Source organism: Palaemon carinicauda, chromosome 18 (assembly GCF_036898095.1).
Source record: "Palaemon carinicauda isolate YSFRI2023 chromosome 18, ASM3689809v2, whole genome shotgun sequence".
In the NCBI taxonomy this organism is placed as follows: Eukaryota; Metazoa; Arthropoda; class Malacostraca; order Decapoda; family Palaemonidae; genus Palaemon; species Palaemon carinicauda.
Genome location: NC_090742.1, coordinates 7,478,878 through 7,506,755, shown reverse-complemented (window position 1 = coordinate 7,506,755; position 27,878 = coordinate 7,478,878). Strand labels below are relative to the sequence as shown.

The following is a 27,878-nucleotide window of genomic DNA, read 5'->3' as shown; positions in this document are numbered from 1 at the left end:
TTGTCTTTTTTTGCCGATAAAAATGGGCCCCAAGAAATTTAGTGATAAGGGAAAGGATAAGAGGAAAACAGTGAGAACAACGATCGAGTTGAAGAAGGAAATTATTGCGAAATACGAAAATGGTGTACGAGTGTCTGATCTAGCCTTATAGTATGGCATGGTGAAGTCGACCATTTCAACCTTTTTGAAAAATAAGGAAGTGATAAAGAAAGCTAATGTTGCACAGGGAGTGACAGCAATTAGTAAGCAAAGGCCAGTAATTGAGGAAATGGAAAAGTTGCTCCTTATATTTATTAAAGAAAAGCAGTTGGCCGGGGAAAGTATAAGTGAAGCTTTCATTTGCGAGAAAGCTTTTCATATTTATGAAGAATTGGTGAAGAAAAGTGCCAGTACTAGTGAAAGTGATTCGTCATTTACTTTTAAAGCAAGCAGGGGCTGGTTCGAGAAATTCCGGAACAGAACTGGTATTCACCGTGTGACTAGGCATGGGAGGCAGCCAGTTCGGATCAGGCGGCAGCTGAAAAATACGTTGAATTTGACCGATACATTAAGGAACAAAATTTGATCCTGCAGCAAGTCTTCAATTGCGATGAGACCGGGTTATTTTGGAAGAAAATGTTGGCCAATACCTACATTAAAGATAATGTTATGTCTCACTTTAGAAAAATAGTGCAGAAGAGAAAGAAACAGCTGACAATTGACATGTTTTTCATAAAAGAAAAGAGAGCTGCTACATCCCAGCCTGATTCCCCTCCAAAGAAGAGAAACAGAAGAGAAAAAAACCCCTGAAGGAGATTTGCCCGACCTTTTACTGCAGAGAGAAAAAGCCCCTGAAGGAGAACTACCCAGCCAAATCATGGAAGGGGACTCTCCTTCCAAGCAGTAACCTCCCCCTTCCATCCTCTCCACATGCATTCCTGTATGCCATCGAACCGCTGCTCAAAGGTATGTACAGTAAATGGTTTAAAATTGTTTTATATAGTTTTCCGACAAATTTCATACACTTTTAAATAATTATTGTTATTTAGGTACATGTTTTATTAATATTTTGGGCATTTTGGAGTGCGTAGGAACGTATTAAAATAAATACCATTATTTCTTATGGGAAAAAAGATTTCGGTACTCGAACAGATCGGAGGTCGAACACTGATCCCGAACGGATTATGGTCGAGTACCGAGGTATCACTTAAAGACAGGTGTGGATAGAAGAAACTGATGTGTGGATGGGAAAAAAACCCAGCCATTTTACACACTTTCATTTCCCTCTTTATCAAATCCAATAAGCTTTACTGACCAAAACAGTGCTGAAAAAAAATTTGTATATAATGGAAATATTTAATTTACCCTTAAAAACTGCTCATGTTCTTAGTTCCATTGAATTTAATTTACTTTAAAAAAATTCTTTTCCATCACATTATTGTTGGTTACATTATTTATACTTATTTTTTTACTTTAAACATAAAAACTTTCCACATGTGAAATCACATTTCTCGCCCATTGTTTGAGTAAATGTTTAGTTTCTAAAGGTTGCTCTTGAATGGCAGAGGCAGGAGACAGGACAATGTCCCAGAGACCGACCATATACACATGATCAATGCCAAAGACCTTGGCAATGGCTACTGATGACAAGGCAGGTAAGAACTATAGGCTTCCTGAAAAATTCCATCCCTAGCTCACAGGGATGGTGAGGTTGCACACACTTAATAGAAATTATCGAGCTACAGACCCTAGAACTCACGTCCAACATATGGCCAGACATAAGACGTTTCCAATAGGAGACCACATCCACCAAGTGCATAAAATATGATAAAAAGATCAGTTTGGATCACATGAAAACAGTTAAATACAAAAAGCAACATCAAAATATGTATATATATATATATATATATATATATATATATATATATATACATATATATATATATATATATATATATATATATATATATATATATATATATATATATATATATATATATATATATATATATATATATATTGAGGTATCACAAAATCTAGATGCAACAAGTTCATCCCCCTTCTCAAAGCACATGAATAGAAAACCAAAGTATCATATTTGGAATATTTTTATTAAAAAAAATTGCAATGAGTTACAAGTGTACATACAACTTGGTCTGGTAAAACCAGTGACTATGAAAACCTCCAGATTAAAATGCTCATCTCGCACACTCACCAGTTACGGCACCCGCACACAGGCTAATTTTCAGTGGTTGGTGACTGCCGAAAAGTGAAACGTGTTTCTATGGATGCCCACAAATTGGCTCGTGTGCGGGCACCTATAGAAACAAATGCATTTCATATTTCACCACAAGACAGTGGCATCCACCGTCCACTGAAAATTATCCAGGGTGCGGGAATCCACGCAAGGCATAAAAGTTGTCATGTAACTATTTTTACGATTACAGTACATACACATTTTGTATAAAAAATGCAAAACTTTACAAGGTCCTTCTTACACTGGCAGTGATTTTTCAATAGTAAAACGCTTTAAAAATAAAAATAAACAAAACCTGAGAATTCAAAAGTTTGGAACTTGGCATAAAGAAAAATTTACACTACCTTGTAAACATAACATAATGTAACTATAACTAAACTATCAATCTTTATATCCTTCAATGTTTTTATTCAGTCATAACATGGATATATAAAAACTTTGGTTTATCAAACAAGTACAGTATACCTAATCATGATAAAACAGGAACTCAGACTTTGCATGAAAATTTGATGCTGAAATCTATACAATTTAATCTGGATAACATAAATTTTCACTAAGTTAACTTTCTGGTAAATAAAAAAGAACGCAAGAAGTAAACAATATAAAACAAACTTCAATTCATGAAGAAAATATAACAAAGTATTGTAAGGCAATTTATAGCTAAGCAGATGGATTTCTACTTCAGATCCAGAAACTTCAACTAACAAAAATTAACATGAAAATATTCAGTACACAGAACTTATCTTTCCTTATTCTATAACTGATAATCTGAACAATAACATAACTCACAACTAACATGATATCAATCAAAAAGATTAACTCACTATCTAAACATGACTTGAGTTATGGCACAACCAACTACTAAGTACATCAACACGAATCGATAATTTAAAAAAACAGCATAAAAATGTTTCCTCAATAGCACATTAATCAAATTTTTTTTCATCAAATACTTCAAATTCCAAAGATATGTAGTTAAAATCCCTTAAAGCAATAGCATTTATAAAAAAAAAAGAAGTTCAATTAAAGTAAGTCCCAAGGTTACAATGGGATCAACTTGAAATGTTTCATGGATAAAATATTCTATTTTTTTTTCATGGTTTCATATTATCCTATATCTACATCCTCCATGTGTTTTACATTTTAGTTATAGTTGTTTCTGTCATAAAATACATTTTCATGTTCTAAATTACGTGAGCAACTTTAGTGCTTAGATACAGTAATGAATTTAAGTGGTTTACAACTTCCAGTCAAAACTCCAGTCACGACAGTGTGGGAATGTATCTCTTGTGTAACCAGGGGACTTACTATACTTTCCTATCTAAACGTAAACAATAAAAAGCAACCTTTTCATATTCCACACAAATCAAGAGTAAAAAGTAATTTGCTTTATCCTTAATAAAGATGAATGTCCTCGCCAAAGGTTTAGTTGTCCTTTAAAGTAAAGGAAAGCATGAAAGCACTGTATAGTATATTCAAGACAAAATGAGTAAGGTATATAAAAACTCTTATCTAAGCCTCTAGGTTTTCCTTATATACAAAATTACTTCCTGACATTATCATCAAGACTTTCCTCATGTCTGTGGCTACAAAGATTTCACCTCCTATGAATCTTTTAATGACTTTGATACAAAGAAATCAGTACTGTATTGTGGATGGTCAACCACAAAAAGGACAGATAATTTCTAAATAATTAACACATCACCAATTTAAGACTTTTAAAAGAATCTTAAAAAATAAGTAAAATAATAAGTATAATTAATTTGAAAAAAATATAATAATTCAAAAGATCTATAAATCAAAACTAGTTTTCATTTACTCAACTTAAGCAGAGAAATATTTTCACGATTCTTAAAAAGAAAGTAACCATTGTGACAACTTATTTTCAATTTGGACCAATCCTCTAATACCACACTGTATGAGAAAAAAAAAATGTCATTTAGGAACAAAGAAACCATAGATGAAAAAAAGAAAAAAAAAATGAAAAAAATAGGTACAATATCTTTAAAAACAGTAAATATGCATTAAACAGATGTACCATTTTTCATACTGTACCTATAAAACCAGCAGACGTCCATAGTACAGTAAAGGTTGATTTATTGATTATCTTACAAACTCAACCTTCCTTAAAGTCCAAGTATAACTGCAATTTACTTTGATATTCAGCTGACATTTTCATTTCCCTGAAAAAGAAAAAAGATGATGTAATGCAGTAATTTTAAAAGCTACAAAACAACAAAACAAAATACTGTACAATAACCCTTCATATCATCACATGCTTCCGGTACCTGGCAGCATGTTCAGTAACAAGTCTGAAATGTTACAATGACCACACAGTAAAGTATAAACTACACTTGAACAGACAAGGTATTCCATGTTTAACAGTACTTTTTCATAGCTAAGTAAAATAAAATAGCACTCGTTACATTATCACTAAGATATAACGAAGTAGTGAGGGTGAGAACGGGTATAAGAAATGAGTTAGCAATGAGTTAGCAGCAGCTAGAGTGGATATTAATATGTTGAGGTGGTTTGGCCATCTTGAGAGAATGGAAAATGGCTGTCTGCTAAAGGTGATGAATGCAAGAGTTGATGGGAGAAGTACAAGAGGAAGGCCAGGTTTGGGTGGATGGATGGAGTGAAGAAAGCTCTGGGTGATAGAATGATAGATGTGAGAGAGTGCTAGAAATAGGAATGAATGGTGAGCGATTGTGACGCAGTTCCGGTAGGCCCTGCTACTTCCTCCGGTCGCCTTGGACGACCACGGAGGTAGCAGCAGTAGGGGATTCAGCGTTATGAAGCTTCATCTAAGGTGGATAACGGGGGAGGGTGGGCTGTGGCACACTAGCAGTACCAGCTGAACTCGGTTGAGTCCTTTGTCAGGCTGGGAGGAACGTAGAGAGGAAAGGTCCCCTTTTTTTTTCATTTGTTGATGTTGACTACCACCAAAAATTGGGGGAAGTGCCTTGGTATATGTATGTATGTATAACTAATTTTAAAAGTAATTTACTGTACAGCTAAGTCTCCTTAGTCTTCTGATATTGGATATTCCTACAGTGGAAGCTGAAACTGCTATGGAGTCTTTAACGAAGTGAAGTTAATTAACGACACATGGTGAAGCTGCCTGTCACAGACCAGCCACTTTTGATATTTGGCCCAGGACTGAAATAGGTGGTTGAGGCGTAAATTAAATGACTGGTTTATATCATTAGGAAAAATACAAATTATTTTTGAAATTCATTTGTTCATATGCATAGACATACATTTAGTCCCTCACTCGTGGGAGGAAGTGTGCTAGAACCAAAACAAAGTCATTTTCTTCCCTGGATATGTTAGTCTTCCTGGTCTGTAAAAAGGAAAATGACTCCACCAACCCTCTAACAGTTATTAATGGGGATGAATGAGTTGTTAGGGCCTAGTAAGTGCCAGGTTACATAGATCTTGGATGATCTCGTCTCTAAATGTAGGATAGATGCAAGAGAATGTAATATCTGACATTAAATGACACGAAGGTGTTTGGTATACATTCAGTTGTCTTCTTGTGGGAGAGGTTGGGGAAAACATTTCTTGGCATATCTTACCTGTGAAGAATAGTTACTCAGTTATGAAACTTACTAACATTGTCATTTGAGCCAGTATGTAACAGCAGCAGCTGCTACACCCCCAAGAAATGGTTGAAACCTTCTATGTTTCAACCTAAACTTGTCCCAAACACTACATTAGACAAGATGCTTTCTGTCCCATGAGGAAGCTGTGATAGCTTCACAGCCTAAGAGATAAAAAAAAATGCATCTAAAGTTGTTCAGACATCTATAATGAGTTCGTTACTTTTATGACAACAGAATATGAACAACTGTGCCCAAAAATTCTACATGCACAAAACCAAGCATAAAATTATTTAAGGACTTGTGGGTATACTCCTATAGACAGTTGGAAGTAAAGGTTATCTGGCATTTCAAGATGCCTGCCTTCAATACCTAGCCCAATGACAGGTTCTGGTAGGCAACTGCAGAGGACCGTGGCAGATACACAGAAATCTTCTGTGCAGTGCCTCAAAAAAGGCATTTCACTCAGGAGATGCTGGATAGTCTCCATCTGTGAAGTGCTAACTACTTCCCAGGGTGGTGGTACAGTAGGGTCCCGAATTATGCGAGAATTTGGTCGATGAAAGGCCTTGTGTAATTGGAAATTCGTATATTTCGAAACACATCATGGCGGCAAACAGCAACCTACCCGTCAATTTTTTTTTTCACTCCATTTCTAGCTTTCTAGCTATATATATACTGTATATACACTGTATGTGTGTATGTATGTATATATTATATATATATAAAACATATATATATATATATATATATATATATATATATATATATATATATATATATATATATATATATATATATACTGTAGCTTTTATCTTAACAATACTGTAAGAAATCCTTCTTATAGATTTTTTTATAAAATACAGTACAAAATTTCTTTTATGGATAAATAAAACAATAAAAAGTTGTTAAAGTTTTGATAATTTTCTATGACTGTAGTATTTACTACTGTACTATGCATAGCTTACTGTTTTCAGTATTTTCCGAATGATGTAGAATTATTTCCTATAGATACAAAAAACAAAAAAGGGTTTTCAAGGTTTGATACAGTACGTATCTAGCAATAGTTAAAAATTACAGTATAGTACTGTATATCCATGATGACACTCCCACACGTAAACACGGCCAGTAGGCGCAAGTGTGCACTAGGCTGCTGTACGATAATCACGCTTTTTTTGCCCTGAGCGGTCATTTCACTAATGATAATTTTTCAAAGTTAATATAATTTCTTTATGCTTATAATTCGTAATTATAGTTAAAAGTAGGGATATTAATTAAATGGTTGAGTAAAAAAACAATTAATACTATTATTTAATTTCAAATGGCTACATAATACTGAATATTCTAATGGGTTCTTTTTATCTTCAATCGTAAATCTTACGCCTGGATAAGCAACAAAAGGAAAGGGATAGGTCTCTCCTCTCTCTCTCTCTCTCTCTCTCTTCATATCGTTTCCTGTATAGTTTTCAAATATGTTCGTCATACATTTGTACATTATTTATCCACTTTATTCTCTCTCTCTCTCTCTCTCTCTCGGCGTTTCCTTTCCCTTTATAGTTTTGTGAAATTTCGTTGTCCAGTCATTCGGTAATGAGAAGTCATTTTCGCTTTCGGCATCAAAAGAAAACTTTGTTTCTTCAATATACTCATCACTGGAGGATTCAGAACTAGTGCTCTCATTATCAAACAGGTTATCATTATCAAATTCCACAACAAGAATATCATTTATTTCATCTAAAGAAATAACCTTCCTCTTTAGACCTTTCATTACAAAAGGAACAACAAATAACCACTTATGCATGAACGCCCGAGCGCACTGATAGGAAACCACAGTTTTGTAACATCAAGCTACCTTCAGAAAAATAGTTGCCAGACATCATATAAGTTTCTATTCACAGTCCCCATATGCTGAGAGTGTTGCCAAGTGGTGATCCTATACTTACTATACGAGTAAAGTAACATCACGAGACTGACGGCTTGTAAAAGGCAATTAAAGTCATGAACGGAATTACAGTTGAAGGCGGTACCGAGTAGATCGTGGTGAACGGTTTATCACGTGGGTGACGCTTAAAAGGTTAAAAAAAACATTTTATATAGTTCGGTATTTTCTCTATCCATCCTCTCCCAGAAAACCTTCAAATGTGAATTATCGGAATGTGTGCAGATCTTGACAGTGCGATAACTAGTTAGCGACTGAGAATAAAAAAAATAAAAAGCCCGATTGACGATGCTGATGAAGAGGATATCGAATACCGATTTTTCCCTAATTGATTTTTTCTACGTTCTGTCTAATCCAATGTACAGTACATTCTTATGTAAAGGGCGATCCCCAACATTTCTTGATGCTGCTACACTTTAATTATAGATATTTTACCACCTATTTATAATCTTTATTTATAATAACATCTTTAGTAAAAGCTCTTCAATATCACTTTCAGGAGCAAATGCGTTTATGATCGACGATGAAACGTAAAAAAAACGTTTTCCTTTTAAGAAGGCGTTTTTTTAGAAAAAAAAAAATAACACGAAACAAAATTGCTCATATTTCATATATTTTGATTTTCTAAGGATAAATAAAAACAACATTAATTATAACATTATTATTACATAGTACCTGGTAAGATATCTTTTGCCGCAAAAGTTAACCTATAGACAGATGTTAAAATTGGTTAGCGAGTTCGTTATGATCGGCGATGGAACGTACCAAACAAAGTAATGGGTTTGGTTGTGGTGACATGTTTGGCAGTAGCATGATATAAAATAGTCTTTATTTTGATGGTTTTTAATTTAAAGTTTAATGAATAAGGATTTTTCACCATAATCACAACGTAAGTATAGAAATTAATTAGTACAAATATGGAATATTATACATATAGGTGTTGGACAGTTAGGCTAGGCCTAGCGACAAGTTCACACAACAGATGGGCAAACCTTAACATTTTTCATCCAAAACTAGTCTTAAAATGTTTGAACAGAAATCTTTCTCTCACATTCTCCCCCCCCCCTTCTCAGACATCGGGGAACCATCACCCCCCCCCACAATACAATTAAGAAAACAATAGATTTCCTACGCTTCGCGGTGCTTGACTCGCGGATTTAGAATGCTCCTCGCAGATAGAGGAAAATTAATTTTTAAAAACTATCGATCGCGTAATTGAGGAATCGTGTAATTAGAACACGTGTAATTCGGGACCCTACTGTACCTCTAAAGGAGCAGCTGATAAAAGAAAAGTGGGTCATGGGGCAGTTTCCTAGGGACCTCAACTAGTAGAGCAAGCATATTGGGGTACCATTCAGCCTATGGCTATCTTGGGGCTACTAGGGTTATCCTTTGACCCGTGATCAACACTCAGTTGATCACAGCGAATCAGCCTGAAGGGAGGTAAGAAGCTTCAGGTCAACCCATGGGTATTGCATTACATCTTCAAATGGTACCCATGGGTCTGGATTGGGGGAACAGAGCACGGGAAGCTTCCAGATCAGCTGTGAAGCAAATAGGTCAATAACCGGTGGACCTCACAAGACACGATGCCTTTCCACCGTACTAGGTTGTAAAGATCACTCTGTTCCTACAACCTTCTCCTGACAACTGAGTATATGCACATGTAAATTCCTCTTTCCTGGAATTTACCGGACTGAGAGCTTCCAAAAAATTATTGCCCTCCAGATGTCCATCTGCTTCCTCAATTCTCAAAGGTGGCACTAAACCTTGCTTATTGACTTAAGCCACACAGTAGTGTTGTCGCTCATCAGCGCTACTGTATGTCTTTTCAAACGCTGTTGGAATGCTTTCACAGCAAGACAAGATGCTTACATTTGCAACATGCTGATATGCAAATGCTGGTCTTCTACTGACCACACACCAAAGAAACTACTGCAGGTCCTGTGCAAGTCACCCAACCCCTATGTGTTTAATGAATGCCAGTGACAATGCCTACTGTTTTCCGTGACAGTGACCTCCAGTGTTGTGGCTTCTGTCAGAGCAATCCAAATGGTTTTTCCCTCTAGGGGCGCCATCATTAATTGTCGCTCAAACCTCAACTTCAATGTTTAGCAGAGCCTGAGGGGAAAGCTTGCAAGAGGATGAAACGAGTTCCCTCCTCTTCCTCTTCTAATTCTAACACTTCTAACAAGTAGAAGTCCAAGATGGCAAGTCGTAAGAAGTCCTATTAGATTCCCGACGAAACCGCCTCTCTTTCAAGAGGGCCAAACAACTCCCAGCTAATCCTCAGCCACGTAACACATGTGGCTGGCATGACTACTGGTAGTTAGGCTGGCCAAAAATGCATGGCCCCATGCGGGATTGGCCATTGCGCACTCTTTCTGTTGGCCACATATTGGAGGAGCTTAGGATTCACCTCACCTTTACTACCTGGACAGGGGAGAGATACTTCCTTATTCGACTGGAATACTTTGGCATCCAGAATTGAGAAGATCGCACCTCCCGAGGATGTCGTTGTGCACTTGCCGGCAGCCAGCATCCCAAGGTCGGTGCCTGACGAGCCGCGAACCCTGGCTCACAAAGGCTTAACCTACATCATCATGAAAAAGGTTTCAAAGGGTATATGATACCTCTTCTGCCTTTGGTTTGACAGGTGCCACTTAAAACAACCTCCCACTAAGGAATTGTTCAGTATTTCTTTGGTTACGGTTTTATTCTACCAAGTCTCAGTTATGTTTCCATATCATAAAGCGTGTTTTTATGTTCTAATTTATGACTTTACTATGGCAATAGTATTGGCAAACAACTGTCATACTTAATTGAGAGTATTGCATTAAGGTGTGCTCCATCTTACTTCAAAACTTTAGTTACAACCCATTGTAGGAACAGACCAGAGATCTTTATTTTTGTCATACCAGTAAATTACTTTTTGGTTCATTTACTATTAATGTTTTAATTATTTTTCACAACTATTTAATGTACATTCAACCAACAAAACCTCTTAATTATATACTTTTCCTATCTAACTCTTCAAATTAGCCAGTCAACTATAAGTATGAAACTTACAATATGGATGGTCCAAAAGTGGTTGTGACTGTATATAATGCAGATCGTAAGGCTGAACGGAGAGCTCTTCTTAATTTAAATTCAGCAGGTAATGAGTCACTTGTGCCGGCTCTCTTGGATATAGTTCCTCTACTTAAACCATCCACTACCTGCAAAGAAAACCAAAAATAATCTAATTCCAACTACAGCAGCAATTATTTATATATGTAGCATTTCAAACAGACCATTACAAAAAATTCAAACATTTGTATTTTTCCTAGTTATACAATCCTGAGTCCTCTGAAATAGAAATGTCTTCAGAGGAACTGGCACAGGTGTTGAAATCATTAATGAGATAGTAAACAGGTAGTGAGCATGAGCGAGTGGCCCCACCCACACTCCTGATAGACTCAATTTAATCTTTTGGCTCATGACTGAGAGAGGTACTGTGGTTAGATTAGGAAGTTAAACTTTAAAGGACAGGTCTCTACGCATATTTCTACGCATATACAAATCTTTTACCCTTTAAAATAGACTAATTTAATGGTTAGAGGAAATTTCCATAGATCTGAATTGGTTGGATTTTTTTCTTCCTTAGAATATGCCAGTCACTCCGGTCTCGTACGGAAAGAAGGAAGACGACTACAGCCACCTCCTATCAATTCAACATAAGGTTGAGTAGGCTGATAAGGCATGCCAAGTACTTGGTTATATACCTAGTATTTGGTAAATGAAGGACTTTCTTCCCTGAGGGAGATACGTATTATAGAATTAAATACCTAGAACATAATGGGGGAGAACTACTCTTTACACATCTAGTCTGATAAGAATGATGCTGAGAAATGTAGCTTACCAGCATCAATGTCAGATCTAGCGTGTAATGGTACGACTGCTTTATCCCTACGTGAAGGGAAGTAATGGCGAAGCAGAAAGACCAGTCATTCAGCCTTACATCAAACACATTACTATAGACAAGATGCTTTCAGTCCAGTGTGAAAGCTGGACTGACTACACAACTATATGAGCAGCCACCACAGGGCCAGGAACTGTGTTGAAGGGAATTACCTTGAATAGAAGGCCGAGAAGGTTATTTGGTCGTTCCATACTCCTTTCATGATCACTTGTCCTACTGCAAGTTTCTTTCAGAATGCTGAAGTGTTCAACACATCTTTCTTGGTTATGCCAGTGATTAGGAAAAGTCGATGACTATCAGGCCTGAGTTGTCGACTCCTCTTCAAACAGCACAGCAAAGCCATCACAGGACACCAAAATATCTCCTATTGATTACCACCCAATGCTTCATGAAGCAAAGAGATGAAACAAGTCTCAAACCTGAGTTGAGTGCTGACAGGTTGTGGGTTTTGGCCATGAATTTGGGTACAAAACTACAGAGACCTTCTTACTCTCCAGGTGGGTTAATACAAATCAATGGAATTCACCAACTCTACCAATGCTAAGGAGAGCAAAAACACAGTCTTGACAGTTAGATCTCTGTATCATGACCTTCTCACAGGTCCAGATGGGGCACACCGATGAAAATTAAGAACACCAGTCACATTCCACTCCATGGGCCTAACGTCCCGCGGTGGGAAAAACTACTTGAAGCTCTCTACAGGCATAAACAACTCTCACATGGAGGAGAGGTCTACGCCCTTCATTCAGAAGACAAGGTTCCAGGCTGATAGGTATCCTTTAATAGCTGTGACTGAGTAGCGCTTCTAGTCGAAGATCGACAAATAAGTTTGCAGTCCGTGCTAGAAATGCTATAAGATAGGGACACCACTCAACTTGAGGTGATCTTGGATCAACAAGGTTTATCTTGAAACCTGGCATCATCAACATTCTGCTGATCAGTTGGTAAATCAGATGTGATGGGGGAATGGAATAAGCATCTAAATGATCCCATAGGTGTTGGAAAGTGTCCTCAAAAACTACACAAGGATCGGGATTTGGTAGGTAGTAGGTTGGCCAGGGCACCAGCCGCCTGTTGAAATGCTACCGCCAGAGATTTATGGGGTCCTTTGACTGGCCAAACAGTACTACATTGGATCCTTCTCTCTGGTTATAGTTCTTTCTCTTTGCCTACACATATGACTAACAGTCTGGCCTATTCTTTACAGATCCTCCTCTGTCCTCTTACACCTGACAACACTGAGATTACTAAACAGTTCTTCTTCGCTCAAGGGGTTAACTACTGCACTGTATTTGTTCAGTGGCTACTTTCCCCTTGTTAAAGGTAGAAGAGACTCTTTAGCTATGGTAAGCAGCTCTTCTAGGAGGAGGACACTCCAAAATCAAACCATTGTTCTCTAGTCTTGGGTAGTGCCATAGCCTCTGTACCATGGTCTTCCACTGTCTTGGGTTAGAGTTCTCTTGCTTGAGGGTACACTCAGACACTCTATTCTATCTGATTTCTCTTCCTCTGGTTTTGTTAAAGTTTTTATAGTTTATATAGGAAATATTTATTTTAATGGTATTACACTTCTTGAAATAGTTTATTTTCCATTGTTTCCTTTCCTCACTGGGCTATTTTCCCTGTTGGGGCCCCTGGCCTTATAGCATTCTGCTTTTCCAACTAGGGTTGTAGCCTAGCGAGTAATAATAATAATAATAATAATAATAATAATAATAATAATAATAATAATAATAATAAAAGAACACAGGGAGCTCCCTGTTTAGCCATGTGACTAGCATACAGATTCATGGTGATCCCCACCAGGCTGATAACTCTGCAGTGTGATTCCCAACCTAGAAGTGAATCTGCTTTGTCAATTTCCAATGTGAGAGAAACCATGCCTCCTGCTTGTTGACATAAACTACTATGGGTGTAACTGTTATTCATCAACAATATTGAGTATTTCCACAAATATTCTTGGAATGCTTGCATTACTGTTCAATTCTCCTAAACCTTCACATGCAGATGTCTTTTCTTAACTGACGACAGTCCTACAGCAACCAAGTCTCGCCCAGATGATAGTCCCACCATTCCATTGAGGCATCTGAGAACAGTTGCACATCCTCAGGTGTGGAATTAAGGGGAACTCCAGTGGTGGGGGGTTTTCTTTATCCATCCACAAAGTAACATTGCTATGTACCTCCTGTCCCACTGGAACAGGATAGCAAAGATGATCTTTGGAGACTGACCAGCGATTTACTAAACACTAAAGAAGGGATCTCTCTTGGAGATGCCAATGATTGATTGATTGATTTAAGGTTTTCTGGCATCCTGACATCTAAGGTCATTGATGCCGATATCATTTATTTTATAGAAAAATTAAAAGAATATTCAATTAAAACCATAAAAGTTGAATGTCATTATAGAAGTTAAATAGTTTTCATTAGACCTGCTTCTGAAATAAATCGAAAAATGCCGCTCGCATAGGACACATCATATCCAAGAATCTTGGCAAGGATGAACCTGCCATCCTCAGCTTGAGCCTCAAACAGACATCTATTTCTTAAGTTATTATAATTAGGGCCCTCCGGCGGAAGAGGGCAATGCCTGTCGGGCAGGCAACAAGACGGGCCTTGACATAACAAGAACCCGGCAGCCCGATGCAACCAACATCGGAGAAGCCGCCTGTCTCATATGTCTTGAGCCGCGGTGAAAATGATGTGGGCCAAGTGTGTGTGCGTGGCCATTGCAAAGCCACGACCACCTAAAACAAAATACCTAGCTACTGGCATTCTGTCGTTTCCTCCACCCTTCTTCATCTCTTTCTCACCATCATCATCATCACCACCACCAGCAAGTCCTGAGGCGACAGCACTGTGGGTGAAGGGGGCAGGCCTGGATAGCTGGAAGCCCTTAGCCCACGACTGCACTCAGGCGGCGAGTCTAAGATTCAGTCGCTCTCTGGTGACGGTGCCGTGACACCAGAGTTCGGCAGCTGGACCCGTGACTGGGCTGGCCTATTGAGGACACCGCAGCCCACCCCACATGGGGAGGCCCCTAGAAAAGGTGGGGTAAACATCGGACACGGCAAACCCGTCTGGTCAGCTCACCGCGGCTGGCGGACATCCCACTAATGCGGGCGAAATAACAAGAAAAAAATATTAACCTTAGGTGCGTGGAACATCCGCACCCTCCAAGACGTGACGAACACCAACCGCCCGGAACGACATACAGCCCTCGTCTACATGGAGCTAGCCCGCTTCAATGTTGATGTGGCGGCTCTTAGCGAGACCAGACTACCCGAAGAGGGCAACATCAGGGAAGCTGGAACAGGCTACACCATCTTCTGGAAAGGCAAGGCCCTAGAGGAGCCTCGCATCCACGGTGTCGGCTTCGCCATCCGTTCTCAGCTAGTGCAGCAGCACAACCTCGCTCCCAAGGCCATCAGTGAGCGCCTGATGACTGTCCGCATCCCCATCACGCGGGACAGACATCTCACCCTGATCTCTGTCTACGCCCCGACTATGACCTCAACCGATGATAACAAAGCTGCCTTCTACACCCAGCTCAACCGCACCATCCAGGCAGTGCCCGCCAATGACAAGCTCGTTGTGCTTGGCGACTTTAATGCCCGAGTAGGCAAAGACCATCGCCTGTGGGAGGGAATCATCGGCCGCCATGGCATTGGAAATTGCAACGCCAATGGCCAACTCCTACTGGGTCTGTTTGCAGAACACCAACTTGTGGTAACCAACACCATCTTCCAGTTACCAAAGCGACAAAAGACCACATGGAGACACCCACGGTCTAAACACTGGCACACCCTGGACTACGTCCTGACCAGAGCCAGAGACCGAGGAGACGTCTGCATCACCCGATCCATGCCCGGAGCGGACGACTGCTGGACGGACCACAGACTCCTCATCTCCCGACTCTCCGTGACGACCCTACGACCACCCAGAAGGGCACCTGACAGCGTACCACACCAACGCTTTGATTGTAGTAAGCTCCGAAACCCACAGCTGGCACAGAACTACACGGAGGCCTGCGAACAATACCTCGCAGACCCTGTGGGTCAGGCCACTGTCGAGCACCACTGGACCACCCTCAGAAACGCCATGGCCCGTGCTGCGGAGGAAACACTAGGCTTCACCACCAAGAAACGGCAGGATTGGTTTGATGAGAATGATGCTACCATCTCTCTTCTCATTGAAACCAAACGACAAGCACGCCTGACTTTGGAAAACCAACCAACAGCAGCTAACAAATGTGCTCACAAGGTGGCTGAAGCTGGTTGCCAAAGAGGTATCCGTGAAGCCCAGAACACCTGGTGGCAAAGAAAAGCTGCAGAAATACTGAGTTTTGCTGACCAACGTGACCTGCGCAGCTTCTATGCAGCAACAAAAGAAATATTTGGTCCCACACGGTCATCAGTGGGCAGCCTGAAGGACGCGGATGGGGCCACGACCATCACCGACAGCGAGGGCATCCTGGCCAGGTGGAGGTCTCACTTTGAGAACCTCCTCAATGACCAAGCAGACACCCCAGACGATCTCCTGCGAATGACCCCGCAGCATCCCGTCCGTCACTGGATGACACTACCACCCTCCATCCATGACTTCAACAAGGCCCTGCAGCGCATGAAGCCCGGCAAAGCCCCAGGGCCAGACAACATCCCGTTGGAGCTCCTCACTCACGGTGGCCCCGGCTTGAGGAACCATTTGATGCTCCTTATACTGAAAATATGGGAGACCAAGGCCCCCCCCCCCAGTGACTTCCGCGATGCAAACATCACTACCATCTTCAAGAAGGGAGACAGGGAGAACTGTAACAACTACCGGGGAATATCACTACTAAGCATCGCGAGTAAGATTTTCGCTCGGATTCTCCTTGACCGCCTCCTTATTCTCGCAGAAGACGTCCTGCCAGAGTCCCAGTGCGGCTTTCGACCTTCCCGCGGGACCATAGACATGATCTTCTGTGCGCGACAACTACAAGAGAAGAGCCTCGAACAACAACAGCCCATAATGTTCATCTTCTGGGATTTGAAAAAGGCCTTCGACAAAGTACCTCGACCTGCCATGTGGGCTGTCCTCAAAAGATATGGCTGCCCACCCGATTTTGTCAAGCTGGTGCGTGCCCTCCATGACGGAATGGTTGGGAGAGTCTGCCACCAGAACTCTCTTTCAGACCCATTCCCCATCAACGGCGGCCTGAAGCAGGGCTGTGTTCTGGCCCCGACGTGTTTCTCGCTATACACCGCAGCAATGCTCAACGAGATTCCCCCAGACACACCCTCAGTCGACCTATGTTTCCGCATGGATGGTGGCGCTTTCAACCTCGCTAGACTCCGCGCCAGAACCAAGACCACCTTGTGTGCAGTGCGAGAACTGCAGTATGCTGACGACAATGCCACCCCAGGTCAGACGGCAGAGGACCTACAGTCGTTAGCTGATGCATACAACTCTGCCTACGAACGTTTTGGGATGCAAGTCAACTCAGTCAAAACCAAGACCCTCGTCCAACATCCACCAGGACTGATGCTCCCAAACTTCAATACCACAGTGAATGACCAACCGTTAGAACAGGCGGACCAGTTCTCCTACATAGGGAGCATCCTAACATCAGCTCCCACAAGCAAAAAGGACGTGGAGAACAGGATCAGGGCAGCCCACTCCGCCTTTGGCCGACTCAACCGCCGCGTATTTAACAACCACGCACTGACAATGACCACCAAAATAATGGTGTTCAGGGCAGTAGTCCTCTCCACGCTCCTGTATGCATGTGAAACATGGACGCTATATAGTAACGATCTTAAAAACCTAGAACGCTTCCAACAAATGAAACTGAGGCAGATCTTGAAAATCCCCTGGGAGAGCCACACCACCAACATTGAAGTCTTAGAACGTGCCTCGCTGTCCAGCGTGGAGGCCACCATCATCCACCACCGCCTCCGCTGGATAGGACACGTGCATAGGATGGATCCATCTAGGCTCCCAAAGAAAATATTCTACGGAGAACTGACCCAGGGCACCAGACCACGAGGAGCCCCGAAAATGCGCTATAAAGATCAACTAAAGCGCACCCTGGCTCTAACTGATATCGATCCTTCCTCATGGGAAGAAACAGCCAGGGACAGGAAAACCTGGAGGAGTACAGTACACCATGGCACCGTGGACTTCGAGGAGAGGAGGAGACAAAATGAGGAGGCTAAGAGGAGAAGAAGGAGAGAGCGATTAGAACAGCCCCGCCCACCACTTACCCTCCCATGTGAACACTGTCCGCGACTCTTCCACCACAGACTAGGACTTAACAGCCACATCAGGCATAAGCACCCACCCCACAGATAGGAGGCTGATGGCTAACGACAGAACCCAATACTCGGACACGAGTGGGCGCCGACGACGACGATAATTAGGGCATTCGGTCCACAAATGCCTCACAGTTAAAGGTACTAAACAGTCGTCGCAATACGGTTGGTGTTGGCCCTTCAGCAGAAACTTGCGAGTGTGACCTAACGGAGACGACAAAGAGTCGTCTCCCATTTTCGGGGCATCATGTTATACCTCCAAGGTGATATGACATTTGTTACTTCCCTCATTTTATTGCCAACTAGACTATCCCAGTGCTGTTGCCATTTATTACAAACCAATTTCTTGATGTAAGGTAGGAAATCATTACAGGGAAGAGATGCCTATGAGGAATGAGTTTCTCAAAGGAGGAAAGGTGGCCAAGAAGACCTTGATAACTCCAATTTGGAAGAATTGTCTGGGACAAAATGGTCCCGCTACCTCTATGAACCTGTGGAAGTGATTGTCTGATGGAAAGCTCCTTAAACCTCTGCTTCATTATGAGATTCGACTTCTCACAATTTATCGTGATCCACATATTGCACCTAAAGATGAGATGGCCATTTCGATCATGTAGCAACTCACTCTCTGAAGAGGCCAGGATAAATTAATCGTCAAGATATATCAAAAGATATATCCTGCATGTGTAGGACTAAGCTACTATCAGCCTGAACAATATGGTAGCAGTACAGTTCGAAACACAGGGTCTTGAAATGATACACAGCTCCACTGAGGAAAAAGGGGAGGTACTTCTGATAGGACTGATGAAAAAATTCTTGGAAATACTCATCCTTCATCTAAAGAAATTATAAAGTCTAATTCTATGATAGAACTGTATAGTTTGTAGTTTCCTACCTGAACCCATTTTGCTGTTAAAACTGGTATAGGGGACAGAGTTTCATGACCAGTCTCTAGACCACAGTTGACTTCTCCAACATGAAGAGTAGACTGTAGAAGACTTGAGATCCATATTAAATGACTTAAACCACATTCTTCTCTAATATTGCTTTCACCTCTGCAACCATGCTAGGTCTTTCTGTTTATGGAAGATAGTTTGCCAAACTCTATTGTTCTGCAAGAAAAAGGAGGGCCAGCAGTCAAAGAAAGGCAGTAAATACTCATTATGAAGGACATACACTGCTCAAGGAATTGTCCTGTGGTCTGCCAGGTTGCCTAACAGCCTGCCAAGCTCCTTACTCTGTGCAACAGGAGAAGGGGAATGACAATATCAGGGTCCACCTTTACCTGTTTCCCTTACTGAACTGGTATGGTTAAGGGCATCGAAAAAGCTCTGCATGCAAAGGATCTTTCGGAGTGGAAGAATTTGAATGTGGTACTGATTGGGGCCCAGACAAGGTCAAAACAAATTTCAATCCTGCAGGAATGGCCACACACGAAGATTTGTCCGCATACGACCTCAAAAGGCAAGAACCCTTGAGGGAGATTGTGTCATGGATCAAGGAGTCCCACAAAGCAATCCTCCGCTTCTTCACCGCTGCCTGCATATGACTTCTCGGTAAGTGGCATGAACCTCACAACAATACATTCCAAATCTCCAATGCTAACCTCTGGACCAATTAGTTTGGAGAATTGGGGTACCAGAGCATACCTCCTCTCCTAAACCAAGTTGATCCACTGCCTTTCCCAAAGAACTTTGCAAGAGGCCTCCTGCTTCTTTCTTCTAGGAAATGTCTGAAGGAAAGAATAGGAAGGGAAAGAAGTTGGTAGATGGGGAAGAAGAGCAAACTCACTCTTCTCCCCTTACCAACAGTTCTTCCTTGCTACCGTGTGGGGTTTAGCAGTTCCTACTAATCTGGAGGCGAAGTATGGAGCAAAAGTTCCAAAAGACCGCAGTTAAAATGACTCTCACAAGGCTGAAATAATGCAAGTTGAAAATTTTATAGAGGTCACATTGTTTTATATTTTTGACTTCTGAATACTGTATTTGTAGAGGTAATTTGCAATCTGTAAGGTTGTTTTTTTATGAATACATGTGCATTACAAAGTAGTTTACTGCGTTCATGAAAATATGTTATTTTCATTAGTAAAATAAATTTTTGAATATACTTACCCGGTGATCATGTAGCTGCAGCTCTGCTGCCCGACAGAAAAAACCTACGGGCGGAATACGCCAGCGATCGCTATACAGGTGGGGGTGTACATCAACAGCGCCATCTGTCGAGCAGGTACTCAAGTACTTCTTGTCAACACAGAACCAATTTTCTCCTCGGTCCACTGGGTCTCTATTGGGGAGGAAGGGTGGGTCCTTTAATTCATGATCACTGGGTAAGTATATTCAAAAATTTATTTTACTAATGAAAATAACATTTTTCAATATTAATCTTACCCGGTGATCATGTAGCTGATTCACACCCAGGGGGGTGGGTGGAGACCAGCATACATGTTAACATTAGAAGCTAAGTATTCCGTATTTCATTTTAGCAGTTATTCAAAATAACAAACATATGGGTGGAGACCAGCATACATGTTAACATTAGAAGCTAAGTATTCCGTATTTCATTTTAGCAGTTATTCAAAATAACAAACATAAAATTAATAAGTACCTGGTAAGGAAGTCGACTTGAACAATTACTCTGCCTTTTTAAGTACGTCTTCCTTACTGAGCCTCGCGATCCTCTTAGGATGCTGAGCGACTCCTAGGTGCTGAAGTATGAAGGGCTGCAACCCATACTAAAGGACCTCATCACAACCTCTAATCTAGGCGCTTCTCAAGAAAAGAATTTGACCACCCGCCAAATCAACCAGGATGCGAAAGGCTTCTTAGCCTTCCGTACAACCCAAAAACAACAATAAAAACATTTCAAGAGAAAGATTAAAAAAGGTTATGGGATTATGGGAATGTAGTGGTTGAGCCCTCACCTACTACTGCACTCGCTGCTACGAATGGTCCCAGGGTGTAGCAGTTCTCGTAAAGAGACTGGACATCTTTAAGGTAAAATGATGCGAACACTGACTTGCTTCTCCAATAGGTTGCATCCATTACACTCTGCAGAGATCTGTTTTGTTTGAAGGCCACTGAAGTTGCGACAGCTCTAACTTCATGTGTCCTTACCTTCAGCAAAGCATGGTCTTCCTCATTCAGATGAGAATGAGCTTCTCTAATCAAAAGTCTGATGTAATAAGAAACTGCGTTCTTCGACATCGGTAAAGCAGGTTTCTTAATAGAGCACCATAAAGCTTCTGATTGTCCTCGTAATGGCTTCGTACGTCTTAAATAGTACTTAAGAGCTCTTACTGGGCATAGTACTCTCTCTTGTTCGTTTCCAACCAAACTGGACAGACTTGGAATCTCGAACGATTTGGGCCAAGGACGAGAAGGGAGTTCGTTTTTAGCTAAAAAACCAAGCTGTAAGGAACATGTAGCCATTTCAGATGTAAATCCTATGTTCCTGCTGAAGGCGTGTATCTCACTGACTCTTTTAGCTGTTGCCAAGCAGACGAGGAAAAGAGTCTTCAAAGTGAGATCTTTAAAAGAGGCTGATTGAAGCGGTTCGAACCTTGCTGACATCAGGAACCTTAAAACCACGTCTAAGTTCCAACCTGGTGTGGCCAACCGACGCTCCTTCGAGGTCTCAAAAGACTTAAGGAGGTCCTGTAGATCTTTGTTGTTGGAAAGATCTAAGCCTCTGTGGCGGAAGACTGCTGCCAACATGCTTCTGTAACCTTTGATCGTAGGAGCTGAAAGGGATCTTACCTTCCTTAAGTGTAAAAGGAAGTCAGCTATTTGAGTTACAGAGGTACTGGTTGAGGATACTGAATTTGCCTTGCACCAGCTTCGGAAGACTTCCCATTTTGACTGGTAGACCTTGAGAGTGGATGTCCTCCTTGCTCTGGCAATCGCTCTGGCTGCCTCCTTCGAAAAGCCTCTAGCTCTTGTGAGTCTTTCGATAGTCTGAAGGCAGTCAGACGAAGAGCGTGGAGGCTTGGGTGTACCTTCTTTACATGCGGCTGACTCAGAAGGTCCACTCTTAGAGGAAGTGTTCTGGGAACGTCTACTAGCCATTGCAGTACCTCGGTGAACCATTCTCTCGCGGGCCAGAGGGGAGCAACCAATGTCAACCTTGTCCCTTCGTGAGAGGCGAACTTCTGCAGTACCTTGTTGACAATCTTGAACGGGGGGAACGCATAAAGGTCTAGATGGGACCAATCCAGAAGAAAGGCATCTATGTGAACTGCTGCTGGGTCCGGAATCGGTGAGCAATAATTTGGGAGCCTCTTGGTCATCGAGGTAGCGAACAGATCTATGGTGGGCTGATCCCACAAGGCCCATAGTCTGTTGCAAACATTCTTGTGAAGGGTCCATTCTGTTGGGATGATCTGACCCTTCCGGCTGAGGCCGTCTGCCATGACATTCATGTCGCCTTGAATGAACCTCGTTACTAGAGATATGTTTCGATCTCTTGACCAGGTGAGGAGGTCCCTTGCGATCTCGAACAACGTCATCGAATGAGTCCCTCCTTGCTTGGAGATGTACGCCAAGGCTGTGGTGTTGTCGGAGTTCACTTCCACCACCTTGCCTAGCAGGAGGGACTTGAAGCTTCTCAAGGCCAGATGAACTGCCAGTAGCTCCTTGCAGTTGATGTGCAGTGCTCTTTGATCCGAATTCCACGTGCCCGAGCATTCCCGACCGTCCAGTGTCGCACCTCAGCCCGTGTCCGATGCGTCCGAGAAGAGAAGGTGGTCGGGGGTCTGAACAGCCAGTGGTAGACCTTCCCTGAGCAGAATGTTGTTCTTCCACCAAGTCAGTGCAGACTTCATCTTCTCGGAGATAGGAACTGAGACCGCTTCTAGCGTCATGTCCTTTCTCCAGTGAGCAGCTAGGTGATACTGAAGGGGTCGGAGGTGGAGTCTCCCTAACGCGATGAACTGGTCCAGCGATGAAAGCGTCCCTATCAGACTCATCCACTGTCTGACTGAACATCGGTTCCTCTTCAGCATGCTCTGGATGCATTCTTGGGCTTGACTGATTCTGGGGGCCGACGGAAAAGCCCGAAAAGCTTGACTCTGAATCTCCATACCTAGATATACTATAGTTTGGGATGGGACGAGTTGGGACTTTTCCATATTGACCAGGAGACCCAATTCCTTGGTCAGATCCAGAGTCCATTTTAGATTCTCCAGACAGCGACGACTTGACGCAGCTCTTAAAAGCCAGTCGTCCAAATAGAGGGAGGCTCTGATGTCTGCTAAATGCAGGAATTTGGCAATATTCCTCATCAGTTTGGTAAACATTAGAGGTGCCGTGCTTAGGCCAAAGCACAGGGCTTGGAACTGGTATACCACCTTCCCAAAAACGAACCTTAGAAAAGGTTGGGAATCTGGGTGGATGGGGACGTGAAAGTACGCGTCCTTTAGGTCTAACGAGACCATCCAGTCTTCCTTCCTGACCGATGCTAAAACCGACTTCGTCGTCTCCATGGTGAACGTCTGCTTGGTGACAAAGACATTTAGAGCACTGACGTCTAGCACCGGTCTCCACCCTCCTGTCTTCTTCGCTACTAAGAAGAGACGGTTGTAGAAGCCCGGGGATTGATGGTCCCGGACTATGACTACCGCTCCCTTTTGTAGCAAGAGAGACACCTCTTGCTGTAAAGCTAGCTTCTTGTCCTCCTCTCTGTACCTGGGAGAGAGGTCGATGGGAGTTGTTGCTAGAGGGGGCTTGCGCAAGAATGGAATCCTGTACCCCTCTCCGAGTAACTTCACAGACTGTGCGTCTGCACCCCTGTTCTCCCAGGCCTGCCAGTAGTTCTTGAGCCTGGCTCCCACTGCTGTCTGAAGAATGTGGCAGTCAGACTCTGCCTCTTGAGGACTTGGAACCCTTCTTCTTGTTGCCACGTTGACTATCGGCACGAGTACCTCCTCTGCTGGAGGTTCTGCCACGAAAGGGCGGAATGAACCTAGACGCTGGTGTGTCCATCCTAGGTCTAGGCACGGAAGGTAAAGCTGCGACTTTACGTGCAGATGACGCCACCAGGTCATGAGTGTCTTTCTGGATCAACGAGGCGGCAATCCCCTTGATCAACTCTTCAGGAAAGAGACACTTCGATAGCGGAGCAAACATCAGTTCTGACTTCTGACATGGGGTGACTCCCGCCGACAAGAAGGAGCAAAGGTGATCCCGCTTCTTGAGAACTCCAGACACGAAAGAAGCCGCAAGCTCGCCAGACCCATCCCGTATGGCTTTGTCCATGCAGGACATGATGAGCATGGCAGAATCCTTATCCGAAGGGGAGGTCTTCCTGCTCAACGCTCCCAAACACCAGTCCAGGAAGTTAAAGATCTCGAACGCACGGAAAACTCCCTTCAAAAGATGGTCCATGTCCGAAGAAGTCCAGCAAATCTTGGAGCGTCTCATAGCCAGTCTGCGGGGAGAGTTTACCAGACTTGAGAAGTCGCCCTGGGCAGAGGCAGGAACTCCCAAGCCGAGAACCTCTCCCGTGGCATACCAGACGCTAGATCTGGAAGCAAGCTTGGCCGGGGGAAACATAAAGGATGTCTTCCCAAGTTGCTTCTTGGCCTGCAACCACTCTCCCAGTACCCTAAAAGCTCTCTTGGACGAGCGAGCGAGTATGAGCTTCGTAAAGGCAGGAGCTGCTGACTGCATGCCTAAAGCGAACTCAGAGGGAGGTGAGCGTGGAGCTGCAGACACAAACTGGTCCGGATACAACTCCTTAAACAGGGCAAGGACTTTCCTAAAGTCTAAGGAGGGAGGCGTAGTCTTGGGTTCATCTATGTCGGAGTGTTGGTCGTCCAAATGCGCAGCTTCGTCGTCATCAGAGATTCCTTCATCCGAATGCTGAGGAGGAAGCGGCAAAGGAGGACTCTGAACGGCTGAATCCGGCAGCACGGGTGCATGCATAGCTGCACTGGATCCAACGTCATGCCGCTGTTGGTCAGTCTGAGAGCTGGCAACAACCAAAGCGGAGTGGTGGTACGTGGTGGGGACCACCGTGGGTTGCAGAGACTGACGCACCGCGTCAAAACACGGCAGCTTGACTCCACCTTCCTGCTGATGCGGTAGCTCACGCACGTCAACGGAGGGTGCTGCACGTCGGCTAACGTCAACATGCGTCTGGCAGGGTCGACTGCGCATAGGTGGTGGAGCTCTCACAGCCGGAGTGTGGGAGCAGGCAGCCGCAGTGTCAGCTGGGCGCACAACCGTGGCAGGTTGTAGGCTAACGGGTGCATCGTCAACCTTCTCAGCACGATACTCCTGCATGAAGGAAGCTAGGCCTAGCTGAGTCTGCATAGACTGCAGCAAAGACCACTTAGGGTCTACAGCGGCTGGTGCGGCAACAGACGGAGTGATTGCCTGCTGCGGAACCACTCTACCTCTCTTGGGAGGTGTGCAGTCTTCGGAGGACTGCGGCGAGTCCGAACTGACCCAGTGGCTACACCTGGGCCGTTGGACTCGCTCGGAAGGGACCTTGCACTTGAGAGGTCGTGAGACCTTGGTCCAGCGTTTCTGCCGAGAAACTTCTTCCGCAGACGAGGAATGAATGGGCTCACTCGTCTGTTTGTGGGTGGGACGATCTCGGCAAGATACGTCCTCAACCAAGGAGGGAACGTCTGTCCGCTGATCAAGGCCTGTCGAACCCTTTGGTCGTACGACATTGCTTCTCCCCTGGGCTTGGGAGCTTGCAAGAGGTCCCGGACTGGGAGGACGACAGGCACGTACAGACGCACCCTCATGCGTAACACTGACACTTTTCACTGCACTGACACTCACTTCACTTCCCACTGCACTTTTACCTTTCAACTCCCTGACGTCAGCCATGAGTTGATTGCGGTCATTCGCCAATGACTCAACTCTCTCACCAAGAGCCTGAATGGCACGCATCATATCCGCCATCGAAGGTTGATGAGAGCTAGTAGGAGGGTCGGGTGTAACCACTACAGGGGAAGGAATAGGTTGTGGGGCATGGGGAGAGGAAAAATCAACAGAGCGAGACGAACTCCTCCTGATCCTATCCTTCTCTAGCCTACGTGCATACTTAAGGAATTCTTGAAAATCGAATTCCGAAAGCCCAGCGCATTCCTCACATCGATCTTCCAATTGACAGGCTTTACCCCTACAATTGGAACAAACGGTGTGCGGATCGATAGAGGCCTTCGGAAGATGCCTAGAACAGTCCCTAGCGCTACACTTCCTGTACTTGGGGACTTGAGTAGGGTCAGACATCTTGAATTAGTCAAAGGGGGGAAATCCAAAATCTATCCAAGTCGTCAACAAATAATCCAAAATCTAATCAATGAAAGTGAGAAAGTATTGAGGATAACTTCTGCACAGCGAAAGCTAATAACTAGAGAGAATACTTCACCAAATAACGTGAAAATCAACTCCAGAAAACAACAGCGTATCAAGTAGGTCTTGCCGGTGGCACGACAGAGAGAAAATTGGTTCTGTGTTGACAAGAAGTACTTGAGTACCTGCTCGACAGATGGCGCTGTTGATGTACACCCCCACCTGTATAGCGATCGCTGGCGTATTCCGCCCGTAGGTTTTTTCTGTCGGGCAGCAGAGCTGCAGCTACATGATCACCGGGTAAGATTAATATTGAAAAACTCAATTTTAAAGTACGTTAATTATTATTATTTCAGATTTTTCTTGGATACTCGTGTGAAAGCATATGCAGAATAATCAAATGTTAACCTCTCCACTATCAACATCAATTTAATTAGGAACAAAAATTTTTTTATCCACTACAGTACTTTCAATACAAGACTCTACTCAAATATAGCAGGCATATCATGGCAGTGTATTTGCATCGGAGGTTCATCATTACCAATTAAGTTGCAAATGTCTGACGTACTTTACTATGAGAAGAACACTGCAAGATTAAACCATTGTTCTCTAGTCTTGGGTAGTGATATAGCCTCTGTACCATGGTCTTCCACTGACTTGGGATAGAGTTCTCTTGCTTAAGGGAACACTCAAGTGCATTATTCTTTTTTATTTCTCTTCCTCTTGTTTTGTTAAAATTTTTATAATTTATATAAGAAATATTTATTTTAATGTTGTTACTGTTCTTGAATCATTCAATTCTAATTATTAATTAATTTTCTTGTAGTTTGTTTATTTCCTTGTTTCCTCTCCTCACTAGGCTATTTTCCCTGTTGGAGCCTTTGGGCCTATAGCATCCTGCTTTTCCAACTAGGGTTGTAGCTTAGCAAATTTCAGCCTTTGAGGATATACAGTATTCCCTAACTGAATCTTGATTATGAAATTCAAAGGTCTTTAACTAAAGGTACATAACAAAATATAACTACCATCAATAAGGAGTCATACCTTTTGGAGCTGCAAAAATGCTGCCAAAATATCTGGTATATTTCTTTGTGCAACACCATATTTGTCTTCTGTGAATGATGAAGAAACAAGATCTCCAAATGCTGTAAAAGGTAAAATAAAATACTATAATTAAGGTACAGAAAATAAATTGGCATAACTTACAATTAAGGTGATATACAATAATTAGATTGGAGTATACTGATTATACTCTTTAATGTTAGATATAACTGACTTAACACCACAACTAATAATAAAATTAAAAGAAATAATTACTGTACTGCATAAAGAACAATCACATTCATAACATATGCAGGGTAAAAAGACCTTGAAGACTCCAATTTTTTAATTGATTTGGCAGAACATCCCATGCAATTTATCAGCTTTTTGGGAACTGCTATTTTCATCTTATAACTTAATAGAATAAAATGTAAATAATTGTCTATTCATATAGCAGACAGGCTGTCTCACACGAAGTGTATTGTATTCTGTGATCGT

At 42.5% G+C, this 27,878-nt stretch overlaps 1 protein-coding gene across 1 annotated transcript in view; it reads right to left on the bottom strand.

The window, feature by feature from the left end:
- Positions 1-2,073: 2,073 nt before the first annotated feature.
- LOC137657603 (nucleoporin NDC1-like) overlaps positions 2,074-27,878 on the bottom strand; it is a 98,175-nt gene continuing 72,370 nt past the window's right edge. The window contains exons 9-11 of the mRNA XM_068391960.1: positions 27,384-27,484; positions 10,850-10,998; positions 2,074-4,419 (exon numbers count right to left, since the gene is read on the bottom strand). Coding sequence (XP_068248061.1) covers positions 4,353-4,419; positions 10,850-10,998; positions 27,384-27,484 — 317 coding nt within the window. The 3' untranslated portion in view covers positions 2,074-4,352. The remainder of the gene's footprint in view (positions 4,420-10,849; positions 10,999-27,383; positions 27,485-27,878) is intronic.